Source organism: Mesoplodon mirus (assembly GCF_964341445.2).
Source record: "Mesoplodon mirus genome assembly, chromosome: 13".
Lineage (NCBI taxonomy): Eukaryota > Metazoa > Chordata > Mammalia > Artiodactyla > Ziphiidae > Mesoplodon > Mesoplodon mirus.
The window spans coordinates 40328016-40349188 of NC_138989.1; the positions used below are offsets into that span (position 1 = coordinate 40328016).

A 21173-nucleotide genomic window follows, 5' to 3' on the forward strand; every position below is an offset into this window, starting at 1 on the left:
TTCATACAAGTCATTATTTGCATTCATAAAAGTCTCTTTTTTAATCAAAGAACAGTTAAAGAGCTTCAAGGCATACTTTCATTCCTTTTATCTCCCATTGGAAATTCCTTTTCACTTCAAGTTTTGGAGGATCTTTGGCCTTGGGAAACAAGGCAAATATATGGGTAGAAGGAGTAGAGACTAGGGTCGCCAGATTTAGACAATAAAAATACCAGATGCCCCAATAAATTTGAATTGCAGTTCAACTATAATTGTGTGTTACTTATCTGCATTGCAAACTTAACGGAGCGTCCTGTGTTTTATTGGGCATTCCTACGTACAGGACCACATTTCTTAGTATGATGACATATAAAACTCTTCCTGGGGTCTGCTCAGCCCCAGTTTCACTGTTGCCTATGGAAACGCATCCAGTACGTCTCACATCTGTCCACTTGGGCTCTCCGACAGGTGGAGCTGCGCCTGCAGCTACGGGTCCCGAGGGTCGGCCACTATGTGGTCGTGGTCGAGTATGCCACGGAAGCAGACCAGCTGTCTGAGGCCGACGTGCACGTGCAGGGCCCTGGGGCTGACCTGGCAGGCCGGGTGAACATCTACAGCTGCAAATACAGGTAACCATCCTGCCTGGGTGAGTCCTCTGTAACTGGACAGGCAGGAGGTCAGCTGTGGGGACTTTAGTTTTTATCTAACTTGGGAAGTTGTTTCCTTTTGGAGGCTGAGCTTGAAAACCAGCAGGGGAGTAGTTGTGCGACCCAGCATCTTCCCCAGCGTGGTATCAGCAGGCTTCTCCCTAGGCAGTACCTTGAAAATCTTGCATTTTCTTGAAAAGCTGTATGTTCTACTTACCATTTTGGCTCAGATTCACATGAAGCAGCACAACCTTTTTGCTTTACTCTGTGACACCCTATGGGGGGCAGTGAACCCAGGGCTCTCCCCTCAAACACCGTGTAGAGTACATGGGTGCCTGGCACATTCTCCACTACTCCTGCCTTCACAACACGCCCTTCAGAACTGGGGATCATTAATGTTTGATGATCGTCAGGTGAAAAATAATTTGACAAAGGAATCTCAGATTCACCCTGACAAAGTTCATCTCTTCCAAGAGCGCTGACAAAGGTTTATTAAAAATTGTTTTCTTTGTATAATGTTTAAAGATGTATGCAAATGTTCAGAGTATACTTTAATTAAAGAATCAGTGCAAGGGATGTTTCCCCATGAAATTAATTGTAGAGTAAATGGCACTGGAAGGCAGAGGCTCCTGAGAGGGCAGGGGGGTGATAACTACAGCGAACCCTCCCAATTCTTGGCCAAGACCTTGAACATTTTATAACCTCTATGTTCATGTGCTTTTTGTCAAACCCAAGATGACTTGAGGTAGTTGGACATTTTCCCTGTTTTGCAAATAAAAGAACTTATGAAAAATATTACTTTTGGTAGCTTAGAATGGAAAATTTTATGAGACTTGATGAAATGGTTATTAAATTAATATCACACTCTTGGCAACCCTACAAAATAAACTGTGAAAGTTTCTTTTCAAAACCTTAAAAAATCCAATCTTCCCTTTTCCCTGGGATAATGATTAAAAAAAGAAACAAAGAATGTAATTATATATGCATTTTTAATAGGAACACCAGATGGCCCAGAAGAGTTCCCTAGAATGTTCTGTCATTTTCTAAAAATACTAGTTTCATCTATAGGTGACATCAGCCACCACTGGGATGTACACTCACCCCCTGAGTCCTGGAGACTGTTGGCCACAGGGCCTAGGGCATGGCTTCTCCATACCCCATCCATCCAAGCCCACCCTCCAGTTCAGCTATCTGACCCCTTCCACCTTGCAGATCAGGGCTTGATCCCTGCTCCACAGGGTACGAAGTGGAGATGGCCCAGCAAACAGGAGGAAACATTCTTAATGACCTTCATGACTCTTGACTATCTCAGAAGAGGCTGAGACTATCTATGCCAAGCAGAGGAGTGATTTCAAAACTAAAGAAAGAAAGAACACCCTTCCAGGGTTCCGCAAGCTATAAGCATTGTTTCAGGACCTTTGTCTGAATGGTGTTTTAAGGAGAGAAGTACCTGATATTCTGCAGATCATTTGGACTTTGGACGTGGTGACAACACCAAAGTTCTCAATCATTAGATTTCCAAGACAATACTGCATTAGACTAGGAATTACTATTATTGTATTTCACCACTCCTAGGGAAGTCCCATGGTATCTTTTCACTTGTCTAAAATATGTCCTTTTTCTCTACTTTGCATGTCATGTGGATAAGTGAAAATGACCAGGCTGCAAGTAATAGAGTCCAAAAATATGATGCACTTGGAAAATATTTGACCCATAAAAACCTATTTCAATGACAGACCCTTTCAACATGGCAGCTTCTCCTGCTGAGGTTTGAACCTTTCCCAGCATTTCTCAAGTGAGGTCTAACTATGTTGTTATAAAACAATATCCCAACAGAAAAGTAGTGGTGCTCGTAGGAACACCGCTTTCCAAAATAGTGCTGTGATAACTGATAAATCTGATCTGCCCTCCATAAGAGAGGTGATCACTAATGATCCAATCAATCCAGTTATTACTGTTAGTCTACTCTTAGTAAGAATTGAATAGAGGATAAAACTCAATCTAAGGGAGTCACTTAATGTAATCACTTGATATATTTAACTCCCAGAGTTATGGTTGAATCCAATAGAAATGCATTTTAATTGACACATGTATTTACACCCACACACATGCACAAAAGGGAAAACAGCTATTTATTGAGTTTCTAATGTATGCCACAAACCATGGATCTTTATACGTTATCTCATTTTAATTCTCAGCTCAAAAGTATTGCATTAATTATTTCAAACGTTTTGCAGAGATGGTCATTTTCTTTTAGTATGTCTCTAGTTCCAAATTATATTTATAGACCGAAAAGTTGCTACTTTAGAGGATGAAGTCAGAAGCATTCCTCACATAATACTTCCTTTATGGGTTTTACTACGAGGCTGTATTCTTTAGTTCAAAATCTTACTTTAAACGTTCCTGAGCTCTGTATGTCCTCTGATGCCGTGGAGGGAAGGAGCGCCACTGGTAGAATGAGGAAGGAGCATTAGGAGGAACAGACTGAGCTTCTAAAGGCAAACTCGGGGCTTCTCAGCCTCATTACTGACGCGGCATGAGATGGTCATTGTGAGGTCAGTAGGCAACTTTAATCTCCAACAGTACCAATGATATTGGTAAATTTCCAAGAAGGCTGTGTCTTAGACATCAGACATTACTGGCCCTGGGGCTCTTTCTCCAGATGACCAAACCAAGTATTATAAAGCTGGGTGGAGAAGGTGCGCAAGGCCGTCAGCCCTGAGAGGTGCAGCTCAGAGCACAGTGGGAAGGTTCTTTTTCCCCTACTGATCATGGACTGCATCCCTCCTAAACTCCACCTCCAGGGAAATTCATTGTCAGTGACCTGGTTAACAACAGGAGAAACTGAAGCGCAATCAGCCACCCCACAGGGCATAAAGTGAGGGAGACCAGGGGAGTAAGGATAAGAAAACTGTTTCCTCTTGTAGCGTCCTCTGCCGGAGCGCTGTGACCGACAGCAGGAGTCGCCTTGCTGTGTACGAGCTGTTAGAAGATGCAGACGTTTGGCTCAAAGCACGGATGGCTCGATTCCTTCTGGTACGCTTCTGTTTTGACCACTGAATTTTAGAAGTATTTTTATTGGTAACCATGTATATTTTTAAAAGCTTATTAAAGTTTTGGCTGGGTTTGTGTTACATCTATAAAGTTAACCTGCAGAGAATTGCCAGTGTTATGATGTTTATTTTCCCATCTAGAAATCTGTTTTGCCTCTTCATTTGTTGGAGCCTTTTCTATAGCATCCAATAAAGTTTAGTCATCAAATTTGAACACATTTCACAAAATGCCATTTCATTAATTTGTATTTGTTGTTACTATTAGGAACGAACTATCTTTTGTTGTTATATTTCCTAGTTTATTATTATTGCTGGTGTATAGAAATGCCATTAGTTACTGTTTATTTTCTTTCCACTTTACTATTTTATTATGTCTATTAGCTTCTTGACAGATTCCTTCAGAATTTTCAAGGTTGTAATCACCTGGTATTTTTTTTCATTGAGACCCTTGTTACTCAATTCCAAGAAGAGTATTTTCAATTAATTAGATATATACTATTAAGAGTTAAAATGCCAGCTTTGGCAGATTAAATACCCTTTTAATAGCATAACTTAAATATTGAGAATTGTGATGAACAGAGGCAGTGGGATCTGGGCTACGAAGGAGTGGTCAGGTTTACAGTAAATATCTCAGGGAACATAAGGTTATCTAAGCATGAAGCAGCTTCCTGATACTGCTAATATTAAGCATGTATCACTCTGGGAAATGCCAGGCCAGCCTGTTCTAATATGTTTTAGTTATTCGTGCTTGACAGTATTAAAAATGTTGAGCTTTCTCTTAAGAACTATCTGGAGTTTAGTTTTTAAACATTATTATATAAACTATATAATAATTTAAGACTTTTTAAAATGATGACTAAACATAATAAGTCAAGTGAATCTTAACCTCTTCATTTTTGGAAATTATAATGGGGCTGAACGTCCTTCTTTTAAGCATAAGTTTGCCCTTTCTGGAATAGTCAGATGTCATTCAGAGTCAAGGCTGACTGGAAAATAAGCTCCATGAAAGTAGGAGTGTGTCCATCTTGGTCTTGCAGAATCCCACCGTCTCAGTGCCGAGCATATAGTAGGTGTTCAATTAAAATTTTGTTGTTACCGAATAGCTTTGTGATCAAGCTGGTAATAGTTTTGATTTAAAATAAAAGGTATGGGCTTCCCTGGTGGCGCAGTGGTTGAGAGTTCGCCTGCCGATGCAGGGGACACGGGTTCGTGCCCCGGTCCGGGAAGATCCCACATGCCGCGGAGCGGTTAGGCCCGTGAGCCATGGCCGCTGATCCTGCACGTCCGGAGCCTGTGCTCCGCAACGGGAGAGGCCACAGCAGTGAGAGGCCCGCGTACCACACACACAAAAAAATAATAAAATAAAATAAAATAAAAGGTATTAAGTTAATGACTGAATTTCTTATGTGACTCAGAAACTAGCTCTGGACACAGAGCCCAAATGTGCCTGAGATACAAGTCATCCTCTATTGAGAAGGATTGTTTGTAGCAGGAGCAACCCTCTTTCTGAACAGCAGGCTCCCTGGTTGCCCACCACATCCCTGCCTCTCCCTGCCAAGGGGTCTGAAGAGCCAGCATCGGCCCAAGGCAGGAGAGAAAAAACTGTCAAAAGTCGCTGACAGAGAGTTGCTTTTGAACTTTCACATGATTTTGTTTATTCATATAATTATTCCAAGAGCAATTTAGTCAGTGATCCTGCATAATAGTAAAAAGGATTTGTTGGACGTAATGATGCCAGAGGGAGTGCTCTCCTATGATTTTTACTGCTTTACAATAATAGTTATAATTCCTCTGGATGAATTCTTAACGGCTTTTTGTTGTTGTTGTTGGGTCTTCATTGCTGCGTGCGCGCTTTTCTCTAGCTGCGGGCGTGCAGGCTTAAGTAATTGTGGCACACGGTCTTAGTTGCTCCACAGCATGTGGGATCCTCCCGGACCAGGGCTTGAACCCGTGTCCCCTGCATTGGCAGGCAGATTCTTAACCACTGCACCACCAGGGAAGCCCTCAACAGCTTTTTTAAAAGAATGTGTTTGGCTATAACCTTGACTTTGCTGATAACTGGGATGTCCCTTCTTGTATTTGCTCAACAGCATCAAATTTGTATCATACCCACTGAAGAATTCTCAGTGGAATATTTGAGACCTCACGTCAAATGCATTGCCAGTTATGGGAGATTTGTTAATGAAAGGTAATGTGTTTCCTTCCTTTATCCCTTGTTTGTGCTGAGTGATACTTAATGCTTTTAAGGCTGTAGATTTACATTTGACTTCAGAAGTGATCACAGGCCAAGGTGCTAAAGGCTGGTGATGCATTAAAAAAAAAAAAAAAAGAGCTAAATCATTCATCCCAGCAATCTTTCCAGAATTGCATTATATCAGGAAGCTGACACAGTAGCAACTGGGGGAAATGTTTAAGCCTCACCCTTGAGGGCAGTTACTCTGAAGTTCTATTCTGAGCCTTCATCAAGACTCAACTTAGTTCCAATCCTTTAATCTCTATGTCTGAGACTCCTCATTTAAAAAAACATGAAAATAATGACCCATCTCACAACTCTGTTATGAGAATTAGCTAACCAATGATTATTGGGATTTTGGGAAGGTTGTTTGGATGTAGATTCAAAAATAATTTATGGATACAGTCATGACATCTTATGCATATGGTTGAAACCACCAAGACAATGAAATCTGGCTGTGCCTAAAAGAAATGATAGGCATGTGTTCTCTTTGTTTTTGTATAGTTTTACGTCAACATTGATGTTTAGAGGTGAATAATAATGTTTCATTGCATTGATCTCATTTAACAATGAATTTTAGTCCTAGAGAGGGAAGTTTTAAAAAGTTTCCATCTAGCTTACTTTCCTTCAAAATTAAGATTTTTTTTTTTCTGTCTTAGCTTATTGTATTAAGCGGGCAGCCGGAATACACTTGGCCAATCCAGAGCACTGAGTATGTTTGTATAAAGATCTCCACAGGCTGGTGGTTCTCTGGGTCCTTTTGATGCTTAGACTCTGTATCTTCACCGGGGGACAGTTGTTCGGGTTTTGGTTATTTTTCAGTATTCTCTTTTTCAGTGCCACCTGTATCTCCTTGGTCCCTGAAGCTCCTCCAACAGCATTAATTTTGGATGTTCCGAGTGGTGGGTCTTCCCCTCTCCTGCCCCAGGACCCTTTACCTTCTGCTGACGCTGTTACTGGAGTCACCTTGAAGGCCCCACAGGTAGGGCTCCCCCTCAGTGTGTTACTCATAAACCAGTGGTTCTCAAAGTGTGGCCCCGACCAGCAGCGTCTCCATCCCCTGGGAGCGTGTTAGAAATGCAAATCTGCAGGCATCACCCCAGAACTATTGAATTAGAAACTCTGGAGAGGGGCCCAGGAATCTGTGCTTTAACAAATCCTCCAGGGGATTTGGATGCCCCTAAAGTTTGAGCACCTCTGCTCTCAACTGTGGAGAATCCCAGGCATGAGGCATCCGGTTAATCCTGTCTGTGGCCGCCCCATCCTGATGCTCCTTTTCCCTCCTGCATCGCTGTCTACATAGTCATTTGGCAATTTTTCATGACCGATCTCAGGATAGGTCATATTTTCATGGGCTACTGCTACTTAACGTTGTTGAGTCATTAATTATCTTCCCAGATCAGAACATAAGCGGTTTTAGAACTCTAACAAATTTTTTGCAGCCCCAACGTGTAGGCAGGACATTCCCAATAAACACATATTGATTAATCATCTAGAGCACAAAGGTGAAGTATATGAAGGGAATATACCTTTTTTTCACTGTAAACTACACAATTGCAGGACTTAATGTTTGTTCTGATGCCATTATGTCCTTCTAATCCTAGAGATGGCTTGTGTCAGTTCACATTGCATCAAGATAGGAAATTAACAGGATTTGGGAGAGAAAATTTCATAAGATCCCGTATGGGCAAGGCAACCTAGAATAGTAGGGGGGAATGAATTGAAATCATGACAATAGATCTCTACTCCTGGTTTTGCTATAAAATTAGTCAGTCACCCTCCAAGGCACAGCTCTCATCCGAAAGATAATCTTTTATTGTTGTTATTCTTGCAGGGTTTTTTTGTGGTTTGAAAAGACTTATTACTCACATAGTGAGGCTTTCTGGGGAGAGCAGGGCTCACACTCAAACCTGAGCAAGCATTGAGGTCTCAATCTGGTTTTCGTTGTGGTTAGGAGGGGGTGGAGGGGAGTCTGGGTGAGGGCTCCCTCTCCCATGGGCTGGAATTTGTGTGGTTAGAACTTCCCACGTGTGCCAAGGGATGAACACCTGGGCTTTCTTATCAGCTTGTCCAGGTGTAGGACAAAAGGCAATAGGTGAGTGATGGAGCTTGAAAACTGACAAACATAAAAAATGGAGTCTGACCCTTTGTTACACGGTTATTACAAGTAGTACTTGAGTTCTGGGAACATTCTTGTATGGCCTTTTGCACACACAGTGTGCCTTTCTGTTGTTAAATACCTAAGAATGCAATTGCTCAGTTATATGTTCAACTTTGGTAAAAACCACCGCATAGTTTTCCAAAGTGATTTTACCAAAAGCCACTCCCTCCAGCATCATTTATGGTTGTCCCACGGTTGGTTTGTCCATTCTGCAGCTGAGGGTTATTTGGTTTGTTTCCAGTGTTTGTGATCACAAATAAAGCTGCTCCAAACGTTCAAGGGAAGGTTTTGTGTGAATGTGGATTTTCACTTCTCTTGGGTAAATACCGAGGTTGTTTTGGTTTTTAACCTCAAAATATCCCGTGATTCTAATTATTCATAACTCTGCAGCTTGAGGAGTATTTTTTTTCCCACCCAGAACCAAGTGACCTTGCGAGGACTCGTACCGCGTCCGGGTCGATATGTCATTGTGGTCCATTTTTATCAACCAGTGCATCCGACGTTCCTGGCACAGGTGTCTGTTGACAGAGGACGGCTGCAGCCAGGTGAGCTGCGGGGAGCAGGGCCGGCTGCAGGGCTCACCTGCCTTGGCAGGAGTGTGATAGGAACGCCTCTCTCTGCCCCCAGGCATCTTCCGTGCCTCTTTTTGCCCCCATGTGCTTGGCTGCTGGGACCAAGTGATCGCCGGAGATCAGGTTGAGTTTGACATCTCGGAGCCGGAGGTGGCTGTGACTGTGAAGGTTCCAGAAGGAAAGTCCTTAGTTTGGGTGCGTTCTGCTTATTTCTCAGCTTGCTCTTCACGTGGTTGCCTTGGTTGGCTGCTCTGTGTGTCAGTTTTGGCTTGTGACAATAATTCCTCCAAGGAATTGGAGCCAGATTTATAAAAAAGTGTTTAAAATTTGCAGCTAACTTTACCAAAAAAAAGTCTTTCTTTGACAATTAAAATCAAGGGAAAGCAGAATAACAGAGAAGTGCCTAGGAAGAAAAACCTCCCTGCACGAGCCCGGAGCCCTCTCCTTCGGCCCCTCCTCAGTCTCCTCTGACAGGTCTCTCTCTGAAGCCTTGAACACTCATTTGTTCTTGAAAATTTCTTTCTTTTTGGCTTCCATAGCTACTTTCTCTTGTTTTTTTTTCCCCCACTTTCTCCACTGCTCCTTCAATGATTTCTCTTTCCCTTCATCCCCATATGTCGCCGTTCCCTTGGGCTCGACGGTGAGCCCCCTTGTTCTAAGATTTCTCTTTGAATAACATCGTCTGTGCCTGTCGATTCTGTTCTCTCCTCTGTGAGAATGACACCCACATCTGTGAACTCATTTCTCATCTTTCCTGAGCTCTTGGACCATCTACTGCACATCCCCATAGCCAGAGAGCTCACAAGTCCCTCCAGCTTAGCCTGTTACCAGCCCAGCCCCAGGCATCCTCTACCCTGTTCATTACCTTGGTCGATGGAATCATGGTCACCCAATGCCTGTAAAGCCTTGGAGAGCCAGGAAGCACTGCCCAGGCCTGCTCTGTGGCCCTCCAGTTCTTGCTCACACCTCCTCTCTCTCTGAGGATGTCACCTTCCTAGGGACAGGGGCCTGGCTTTATTCATTTTGTATCCCCTGTGCCTGGAACACCGTCTGGCACAGGTACTTGGCAATGTTTATTGAACTGAATAATATGAGAGCAGTAGACTCTGTAAGCTGTAAGTTGGTGAGTAGTTGATGAAGATGTTTGAAATTTCCTGCAGCATTTGTTACTGGCGCAGTCTGGTTTATACAGGTACAGAGAACTGAGCAGTATTTTTAAAGACTGGGGCTACAATTATTCATGATAGAGTATCTGATAGGATATGAATTTCAGGGACAAGCCACCATGTGAGTTTCCCCATTGGTCCTGCCATTTCGGTTCGCTCAGATTTAAAAACACAAAATGCAACCTCTGGAGATCCAGGGTCATCCCAGGCATGGATCACACAGGGCCCTGGCTGTCCTGCTCACCCCTGACGTCTCCTGTCCCCGCCCAGCACCTGAGGCTGTTGCTTCTCTGAGCAGGTGCTCCAGGAGGTCTGCCCCCAACTTGTTATCATTTCCTGCACGGAAACATGGCCTGAGCCTTCAACACTGGCTTAAGGTTATTTTGTGATTCTTTTTTCATAAACCCTGTTTCATATGGTCTTGGGCTTAACAATAAAGAACGTTGATCTTAGCGAAGAGAAAGTGTGATGCAGAGCCGTAGGTATGCCATGCTGTTGGAAATCCAAAGACATGCCGACAGCTTCCCTTTAGGTCCGTGTCCTAGTGGTGCCTGCGGAGAATTACGACTACCAAATCCTTCACAGAAAATCAGTGGACAAGTCATTTGAGTTTGTCACCAATTGTGGAGGGGACAGTTTTTATATTGAGTAAGTATCCTTTGTGGAAAGGCCCTGAGAGGCATGCAGCTCTCCCACATTCCCGACCAGAGCAATAGGCCCTGGGAGGGGTGGCCCTTGGGTCTGTCTCTTCCTCTGGGAGCCTGAGGGAGGGGCACTGAGTCCCGGGTCCTCGGCACACGCTATAGCCGTTGTGCACATCTGGGCGAGATTCCCCCCTCAACTTTGATCTCAGCAGATCACCCTCCAAGCTGGGATTCACAGGCTGCTTGGGAGTTTCTCTTCCTCTTCCCTGCTTCCTCTTGGCCGACTCAGATTCCTAAGATACCACACAGGGCTTCCTCCGCGGGGAGGCATGTGAGCCCTGATTCCCACTCTCCTTTGCCCTCTGATTGAGTGGGGAGCATACAGAGGGGTGGACCTCCCCATCTTCCCTCTGTGGGTCCCTGAATGCTAAGAGCCTAGAACAGCCCTGAGTATCAACTCCTGCCATTCTTTTCTGCAGACCCACCCTGCCCCCTTGTAGGTTTCCCGAGGAACTGAGGCTGCCGGGGGCCAGATGCCTCCTGCATAGAAAATATTAAGAACAAAGGCTCTGAGGTCAAACAGCTATGGGTTTGAGTACCTGCTCGACCACTTCGTAGCTCTGTGGCCTCGGGAATGTTGCCTAATTTCTAGAACCCTCAGTTGCCTTATCTGTGAAATGGGGCTTAGGGACTAATTGGTTGGGTGGTTGTGAGGTTAAGTGAGGTGTAGGCAAAAATTCTAACACACATGTTCAATAAATGTTGGCAATTCACCTCCTCCTCATTATTATTCTAATTGGTGTATCATTACACATGTAGGTGTAAATTCTTTTGGTGACTACTTTATTGAGATATAATCCACACACCATACAATTCATCCCATAGGTGAATTTTCACCCATTTGTTCCAGCCACCGAAAGTTCCCACCCACCATCCTGTGATGTGTCCTGGAGTGGATGGGGATGGGAGGAGGGGTGGCTGGCACCCACTGTGAGTCCAGGGGTGGGGTTTTCTCTAACTTCCATCCAAACTCCAGAGCCCCTCCCCCAAAACACTGCTTGGTGAGGCATGTGGGAAGAGGAAGGTTGGGACTGTTTCTGGGCACGCCTCCCAGGATCTCACCATGAGTTTTTGTTTCCACAGCCCCCAGAAAGCCTCTGGATTCTGTAAGGATTCTGCCAGGTCCCTGGTGGCCCTTTACCATGACGGTGCACTGCCTTGTGAGTGCCACCCCGCCGGGGCCATTGGCCATCACTGCAGCCCAGAGGGCGGGCAGTGCCCATGCCGGCCCCATGTCATCGGGCGGCAGTGTACCCGCTGTCAAGTGGGCTACTACGGATTCCCGCAGTGCAAGCGTAAGTGCATGTTCAGGTCAGCCAGGGTCATCTCTGGTCCCAGGCGGATGACGCTCACCTAGGGCCAGGTTTCTTGAATTTCACCGTGCTGGAGACTCACCTGGGGATCTCGTGAAAATGCAGATTCTGACTCTCAGGCCTGAGAGTCTGCATTTCCAGTAACCACTCAGAGTATACCCATGCTGCTGGTCTAGGGACCACACTATGAGTAGCAAGGTTCTAGAAGATAAATATTTATGTTTCCCATGCTATGTGACCCATACGCTTGGTAAAGCAGGTGAAGGGAGATAGCCTTAAGCCTCAAAATATTGGACAGCTCAGTTCTCTTCTTAGTGGAATAGTAGGTTAGGCTTCAGTTTTTGCACCCTAACCAAAGCTCAGCTTGAGGTGGGAGGAGAGCCAGGGTCACAGGGCGTACTCCTCACTGAATGAGGAGGCCATGGATCTTTATCTAGGAAATGTGCTGCAGCCCTTGATGAGGGTCAGCCCAGGCCATGTGAAGGGGGCAGAGTCCCCGCATGGAGGCCAGCCTTTGCCTAACAAGGGCCCCGCTGCTGCATCCTGTCCTGACCTTGGGCTCAGTGCACTGGGGTGACGTGGAGGCCCTTCAGGGAGCCTGAGAAGAGCTGACCCTCTGACGGAGGACAGGCCTCACGTAAGAATAACATGTAACTGCAGCTCGGGGTCAGGGGGCGCCTTAGGGTGTCTACCTTGGTGTCAGTAGCTCCAGCTGTGCCTCACTCAGCTTCTGCACGTTGTGTCCACCATGAGCGTTGGGTGTGGTCGGTCTTGGCCCCAAGAAAGAGGCCTTTCAGATAAACCACACTCAATAATACCATAAGGGAAGAAAAGCAAGACCTTTCTCCCAGACCCCTTGGAAGGTTCTGGAAACCCTGGTGCAGTCCTGCTGGAGGTCAGGGGCATCTAACCCTTTCACCGTGTCTCTTCATTCCCGGCCAGCATGCACCTGCGGCCGGCGCCTTTGTGAGGAGACGATGGGGATGTGCCTTTGCCCGCCCCGCACGGTCAGGCCCCAGTGTGATGCGTGTGAGACACATTCCTTCAGTTTCCACCCGCTGGCCGGCTGCGAAGGCTGCAACTGTTCCAGGACAGGCACCGACGGGGCTGCCATCCCAGAATGTGACAGGGACCATGGACAGTGCAGGTGAGGCCTGGAGGACTAACCTGTTGCATCCTACGGTGGGAAGGGAAGATGCTGTCCGTCCCCACACCGGTCCCCATTACTTCCCGCTTCACATGGGCCCCGAGACTGCTTGAGTTGACCTCAGGGTGTTGCTCCCACCTGGGATGGGCATGGTGTGTGGAGTGTCTGGTCCCCTCAGGCTCGGGTGGCCTGGCAGAGCCTAGGTGGGCAGATGGCTGTCTCCCGAGGCCCAAGCAGCCTCGCCGTCCACTCCAGCCTCGTTCCGCGTGTGCATGCGATACGTGCATGATTACGTGATCAGTTCCATCTCCTTGGTCACTGGGTGGTGAGCCATCTGTTCGTTTGTACTGAGGTCTGGGCTCCAAACCTTCACTCTCGTAAGCTGGTAGTTTTTTTGTTTTTTTTTTTCAATCATGTATATCTTCCCTCTCCTCTTTTTTTTTTTTTTTTTTTACATCTTTATTGGAGTATAATTGCTTTACAATGGTGTGTTAGTTTCTGCTTTATAACAAAGTGAATCAGTTATACATATACATATGTTCCCATATCTCTTCCCTCTTGCGTCTCCCTACCTCCCACTCTCCCTATCCCACCCCTCTAGGTGGTCACAAAGCACCGAGCTGATCTCTGCGGCTGCTTCCCACTAGCTATTTTACGTTTGGTAGTGTATATATGTCCATGCCACTCTCTCGCTTTGTCACAGCTTACCCTTCCCCCTCCCCATATCCTCAAGGGCTGGTAGTTTTGTTAAGGATGGTGCTTGATGTAGTCTAAAATCCCTAGCCTGCTGCCCTGACTCAGATGGGGGAGCCGGAGGCGGTGCAGGGGCCTCCACAGGGGGGCTCCATTTGGGTAGGGCGGCAGAGTGGGCAGTACCCGCTGGAGAGCCTGACCTGAGAGGCGGGGCTGCCTCCGGGGCCACCGAGGTCCAGCACACAGCTGCTGAGAGACAAGAGGCAAACTGCGGCGCAAACAGATGCCAGGGGGCCAAGAGGTTCGCTCAGCAGGTCAGCTCCGCATTGGAAACCAGAGGGTGTTGTCACGTGATACCAGGTCATCAGCCTGATCTCGGCAGGACCAGAGAGTGGCCACAGGGGGTGAAGAACGGGATCCAGTCTCCTAGAAGAAAAGGTTGGAAAGAATCTGATAGGGGTTATGTGGCAGGAAAGCTGAAGCAGAGCTTCTGCCATCCAGGCCGGTGTGACCTGTGCAGGAGAAAGCGTGAGGCTTGCCCCCGCCCTGCACTCCCCCCTCCCCCAACCCAGGCACATGGACGTAGGCGTCGGTGCCTGTGATCCCGGTGAGAGACCCAGGAGGGGCCGTGGCTGTGAGTGGCAGGCGTCTGCTTCTCCAGCTCCAGGGCAGCTGTGTTCGTTTCCCGTGGCTGCTGACAAATGGCCACAAACTGGGTGTCTTCAAACAACAGAAATATATTCTTTCATGGTTCGAAAGGCTAAACGTCTGAAATCAAGGTGTTGTTCTTTCTAAAAGCTCTAGGAGAGACTGTTCCCTGCCTGCCTCTTACCTTCCCGTGTTGCCGGCAGTCCTTGGAATTCCTTGGTTCTGCCTCTGTCATCTCATGGATTCTCCTTGTGTCTCTGTCTTCACATGGCTTTCTCCTCTCTCCTCTCTGTGTGGGTCTGTGTCTTTCTTTTCTTTTTCTTTTTTTTTTTTTTTAGCCTTTGAATTTTTTAAAACTTTAATTAAAAAAGATTGACGTATAGTTGATGTGCAATACGTATTGTCTAAGTTTCAGGTGTACCACATAGTGATTCACAATTTTTAAAAGTTATACTCTGTTTATAATTATTTTAAAATATTGGCTATATTCACTGCGCTGTACAATATATCCTTGTAGCTTATTTATCTTTTTTTCCTATTTTTCTTTTTTGAAGTATAGTTGATTTACAATGTTGTGTTAGTTTCAGGTGTACAGGGGAGTGATTCGGTTATACACATATATGTATTTCTATATTTTTTCTATTTTTTCCATTATAGTTTATCACAAGATATTGAATACAGTTCCCTGCGCTATACAGTAGGACCTTGTTATTTATCTACTTTATGTATGGTAGTGTGCATCTGTTAATCCCATACTCTCAACTTATCCCTCTCTCCTTCCCCAGTGGTAACCATAAGTTTGTTTTTTATGTCTGTGAATCTGTTTCTGTTTCGTAAATAAGTACTATTTTTTTTAGATTCCACATATAAGTGATGTCATATAATATTTGTCTTTCTCTGTCTGACTTTACTTAGTATGATACGCTCTGGGTCCGTCCATGTTGTGGCAAAAGGCATTATTTCATTCTTTTTTTATGGCTGAGTAATATTCCATTGCATGTATTATATACACCACATCTTCTCTATCCATTCATCTGTTGACGGACGCTTAGGTTGCTTCCATGTCCTGGCTATTGTAAATAGTGCTGCTCTGAACATTAGGGTGCATGTATCTTGTCGAATTAGAGTTTTCGTCTTTTCCAAATATATGTCCAGGCATGGGATTGCTGGATCATATGATAGCTCTATTTTTAGTTTTTGAGAAACCTCCATACTGTTTTCCATAGTGGCTGCACCAATTTACTTTCCCACCAACAGTGTAGGAGGATTCCCTTATTTATTTTGTATATAGTAGTTTGTACCTCTTAATCCCCTACTCCTATCTTGCCCCTGCTTCCCTCTCCCCACTGGTAGCCTCTAGTTTGTTCTCTATATCTGTGAGTCTGTTTCTGTTTTGTCACATTCACTAATTTGTTCTAGTTTTTAGACTCCCCGTATAAGTGATATACAGTATTTGTCTTTCTCTGTCTGACTTATTTCACTTAGCATAATACCCTCCAAGTCCATCCATGCTGTTGCAAATGCAAAATTTCATTCTTTTTTATGGCTGAGTAGTATTCCATTGTGTATATACCTGTGTCTTTCTTTTTTTATAAGGACACCAGTCCTATTGGACTAGGGCCCGCCTTACTCCAGTATGACCTCATCTTAACTTGATTGTGTCTGCAAAAACCCTATTTCCAAATGAGGTCACAATCTAGGTACTGGGGATTAGAACTTGAACGTACCTTCTGGGGACAAAATTCAACTCTCTATAGCAGCAACGTTTTCTTTTCCTGAGGAAGGACCTTTAACCACACTTCTGATTGTTGCCCAACGTCTAACAGTTCCTTTGTCCTCTGGGAAGGAAGCTGAGTGAGAATTTGAGTCATGGAAGATTCCAAGTCTTTAAAACCACAGGTTGTGAGTCCTCCGTGAGTCAAGTCGGTTGCCTATCCTTCTCCAATTATGAGCCTAAATGTAATGTGACTGGTACAAAGAATTTTGAGGTGTCATAAGAGAGTTTTCATCACATACATTTGGTTCTGGTCCCTCCAGTGCTTACGCTATGCTCTGGAAGGAAGTCAGGCACTTAGTTCATTACTAAAGACTTTGCATTGGGTGTCGAATGCACCAGTAGGCCTGTGAAAATGTCTGACCTATTTCCAGTAAATTCCTGATTCATGGGCACTTAGTGTGGAAGCACAGGCTTCTACCAGGACCTGCAGGGATGCTACAGAACAAAAAGATGCACTGTGCCCAGGAGTTGCTTGCTGTCTTGTGGCTGGAGAAGATGGATAAGTGGGAAGCTCAAAGGACCTAGATGTGCCAGTCATGAGTCAATCAACTTTGTAGAAGAAGTGAGAGACCAGACCTAAAGAAACTGTAGGATTAGAACTGGCTTCAGAAAAGGAAATCCAGGGTGTTATAAAAAGGGAAACAGATTGAACTAGGAATAATATTCCTTTTCGTATATTTGAAAAAGAAGTCTAAGGAAAGAATCCAACATCTTTATGTGGAATGGGTTTACACGAATCCTTCAGAGGAAAGAATAGTCTGACAAATAAGCGGGATAAGCAGAGAGGGAGGTCTTAGCATTAAAATCCTTTGCTGACTCAAGGGACGAGGAATCTGGATATAAGACAGGCTGAAAGAACAAGGTTCCGTTTGAACAGCAGAATGAGCAATGCATAACCTTGGGAAAAATAAAGAAAAAAACTAGACGGAAGAACAGGAGAGGAGATAAACAAGGGGACGTGGAACAGTTTATTGGGAGATGGAATCCTGGCAGAGGACGAAGCCCAAGACTCTGTAGTGGCTCCAATCACAGCTGCATGAAGACACTCAGAGCCCTAAATACTGAAAACATTACAGTGCCTCCATATTTAATTAAAAATAAAAACTCACTAAGCCACAAAATAAGTGCCAACAAGTCCAACAAAGTTCTGTTTTTCCATAGTGACTACTTCAGTTTTTCTTTTGAAAACAGAACACCCACGTGAAGAGTTTGGGGCTGGGGGTAGAGGCTGGGGAACCATGTACATGGGTTAGAGTGAGAGAGGACCCCAAGGAGAAGGTGTGGACACACAGGAGGGAAAACAGGTGTGGGTCCTGGAGGGGGTCCCTATGTTTAATCATAGGAGGCAAAGGAGCCAAAGAGGTGGAGAAGCAGTTTTCAGGCAGGAAGAGAAGCAGGAGAATTCACTGTCTGAGAACCAGTGGGAGAGTTTTAAAAGGACGTGGATGGTCAGCAGAAGAAATTGCTGCAAATAGGACCTCACACACAGTTTCTCAATGCTGCCACCACAGAAAAAGGAAACTGAGAACGCATTAAAAACTGTAAAAATCAGTTAAGGCACCATCTATGAGAGAGAGATTTACCATAGGATGTTAGGTACAAATTCTAAGAATTTAACAAACCTTCACTAGCCAATGACAGTTTAGTAGACTAGAAAATTCCTAACTCAGGACTGAGACATGTTGTGTAGTAGTTTTGCCCTCACCCGAGGGAACATCAACAGAAATGGAATCTCATTGACCTGTATGACGCTCAAACCAAGATGTGAAATTATTTATCCTGACATTACCAAAAAGACTGTAATCACCTAATGGGATGACACATCTTTCCATGATCAAAGTGGATTTGTCATGAAAGGGCCTTGGCAGATAATGTAAGAAAAACTTCAGTTTATTACATGACTGTAAATTGCACAAATTACCCATGATAATTCCAGTGTTGATGCCAAAAAAGCTTTTGATTGCCTAAAGGATTATTTCTTTAGAAAATATTAGAGGAAAGAATGCTCCCCGCTGCCCCTGAAAATATCCTAATGAAAATGAAGAATGTGTTTAGAGGAACCTAACATTCAAGTAAAAGAAGTAATCAAAGATACCTGGAACTTGCAATAGAAAGAAAAACATATCCTTTCTCAGTGATACAACAGACTCTCTTACAGTTGTACAAGTTATCACAAATCACAAAGCTGAAAAATTTGAATTTTCAAATTTTATTTGACTATTTAGAAGTGTTAAAGTTTATCATACTAAAGGGAAATCAAACTGTTATAAATATTAATCTCCTTTAAAATGAATTACAGAAATAATTGCAGCAATCCACAATACTCAATTTGTTCTTAATTGAAACTAGTGCTGTAATTTTAGACACAATTGGAAATAAATTCAATTGGAGCCATAAAATTGAGTTCTTGCTTATCTTTGTCATGAACTAGCCAGGAGACTCTGGGCAAGTTGCTTTGCCTTCCTTGGTCTCAGCTTCCTAATGGCTATAAAATGAAGCTTGGTAAAATCATCTCCAACTTCCCACCTAAATTTAAAACTCTGATTCTGTTTCTTCTTCAATCTCTGATTGTATCATGGAAAATATTACAAAAGTATATTGTATAAATGATAAAAAGTCCATTGTTTGGCACGACTCTATTGGGATTGTGGTCTTAAAGATGCTTATATTGATCAAAATTTCATTTTTTTATAGCATCACAGTAATTGAATCAGATATAATAGCAATGAAAAAGTACATTTGCATCTGCTTTTAATAGTGGATGATTGTGCCATCAGATTCTTTGAACAAATGAAAGAGCTAGAATAGCCTCAGAAGATTTTATCAATCAGATACACAGATGCTGGGAATCGCTGCTTTAAAAGACTATCATCACGTCGATGACTTTCAAGACATTTTAAGATCGATTATAGGAGATGGCAGTTCACCTGGACGTCCAGTGAAACCACGTGTGCAAACGTGCCTCTTCAGAAGAGCAGCAGCAAAAGGAAAGCCGTTTTGGGGGGACCTCTATCTCAGCCAGTCTCACAGATTTACTAAATGTGTTAGATGGAGAAACAAAATACCAGAAAAGGTCGTAGACTTGGCATTCTGGGAACAGAAGTACTTCCAGGTCAGCAGAAATCCACAAGCCCTAACAACCTGGAGAAGCAATCCCTTTGATGCACCTCATCAAACAATAGGAATGCTAAATTCCAGACGGCGTGCAGGCAGGTGCTCGGACACAGTGGTGAGCAGGATGGATGGGGATGGACTGAGCTCAGAGTTCTCACTTACGTTTCCTCTGTCCCAGAGGCACCTACCTTTTAAAGTTCTTTAGAGGATTAAATATCCTGTGTGAAAACCCTTAGAATAGTACCTGACACACACTTGCACCCAGTATTAGATGTTGTTATTATTTGCCAGGCACTTGGCTGTCTGCCTTCTGCCCTTTATACTTTGTCCTCCTGAAGCCCCACCCATTCTCCTGGCTTCAACCACCTGACCCTTGATGATTCCCAGATCCAGAGCTCCAGTTCTGGTCCCTGACAGCTGTCTTATCCCACATTCGTTGAAAATCAGTTCTACCTGGGTTCCCCTATTGGCTTTCCTTAGGGGGGGCCTTGGCGGACAAGTCCCCTGACCTCTTTGAGCTCTTGTCCCCTCACATGTATAATGAAGTGTTAGATTAGATGATCTTTAAGGGCCCTCTCTACTCCTAAATTCTACACTGATTCCATATCTGAAACCCTTGCCATTGTCTTGCCTTTCAGGCCATTCCTCTCTTAGAATTTTTTAAAAAATTTCTATATATTGGTGACAGCCTCCTTCCGGTCCCCAAAGCCTGAAATCTCAGCATTACCTTAGAGTCAATTCCTTTTTCCTACAGTCAATCGGGTGTCAACTTCTAGCAAAGTGTGTATTATCCCCTTTCCTTCGATGGCCCCCTGCAGGTACTTCCACCTGGTGAAGTCCTTTATTACCACTTCCTGTGTGAATGAGCTTGACAGTCTCCGAATTGACCTTCCTTTTCCTGGCTTCCTTCCTTCCTTCCTTCTTTTCTCCTTAATTGAAGGGGAATATGCTAGTACACAATTATACTGGGATTTAAAAATCGATTTTCTCCATAATTTTTTATTAGTGCATAGAGAATGTTGATAAATGCACATATGTTTATGATTTCATCTTCTTGGTGTGTGGGTTTTTTTAAAAACTAGGATGAAACATTTTCTTCAGTCCCTGTGATTTTTTTTTTTTGGCTTTAAATTCTATTTTATCAGTTAGTATGTTTTATGACTCAAACCATATCCAGCGCCTACTCCAGTCTGGGTGCTGTGCTTCGTGCTGAAGGCACACATACCTGCTAACGAGAGGTCATGGTCTGGTAGGGGACCCTCTACTAATCAATAATGACAGTGCAGCATAATGAGTGCCATATTGTGTGCAGGCTGCTGGGGGGTGGAAGTGACTCTGACTGGCACCACGTCCGTCACATTACTCTTTGCATAAGAACCTTCCTCAAGTCTCCATTGTATGAGAAAATAAAGACCAGCTTTCCGTGGTGATCTGGCCCCCACTTACCTAACTTAAGCCTTTTTTCAGCTTCTCTGGTTTTTCTCACTTTCTCTAGACACTATTTGCCTAAGTTCAGTTCTTCAGTTCTCAGCTCTCCTTTCCCCTCTTCTGTTACCCCCAAATTATCCACATCCTTCAAGGATTCTGTATGAAAGGTACAAATGTGAAGAAGGCATGAAGCCACTGCAAGCCCACAGAGGTATCCTTGTCATCTCCTTGCCGAAAGCTAGTTCTAAGCTTAGCTGTCCCATCTCTCACGTGATTACCTAACTTTCTGCATCTCTATGTCCCACGTCCTCAGTGAAAATGCACGAAGGTCAAGACTGGCTTATTCTACTTTTTCCCCTCCCTCCCATGTCCCCTAACACGAGGATGTGTATATATCAATAGAGGGCACTCAGTAATTATAGGATGAATACATGAATGACTATAAGGTAGACTTTGGATTCTAGTTGAAAACTGGACTTGAATGGAATGCAATATTAAGGGATCCCTGGTATTTAATGAGCAAAGGGTAGAGTTCACC

At 44.3% G+C, this 21173-nt stretch overlaps 1 protein-coding gene across 4 annotated transcripts in view; it reads left to right on the top strand.

Annotated features, from left to right (window-relative positions):
• Positions 1-21173, top strand: part of LAMA3 (laminin subunit alpha 3) — a 241599-nt gene that overhangs the window by 124866 nt on the left and 95560 nt on the right. For all 4 annotated transcript variants that reach the window (XM_082640137.1, XM_082640134.1, XM_082640135.1 and 1 more), the window contains 9 exons: positions 448-608; positions 3554-3662; positions 5770-5867; positions 6750-6894; positions 8492-8618; positions 8701-8840; positions 10344-10459; positions 11599-11810; positions 12771-12975. In XM_082640137.1, the coding sequence (XP_082496263.1) occupies positions 448-608; positions 3554-3662; positions 5770-5867; positions 6750-6894; positions 8492-8618; positions 8701-8840; positions 10344-10459; positions 11599-11810; positions 12771-12975 (1313 nt within the window). The remainder of the gene's footprint in view (positions 1-447; positions 609-3553; positions 3663-5769; positions 5868-6749; positions 6895-8491; positions 8619-8700; positions 8841-10343; positions 10460-11598; positions 11811-12770; positions 12976-21173) is intronic.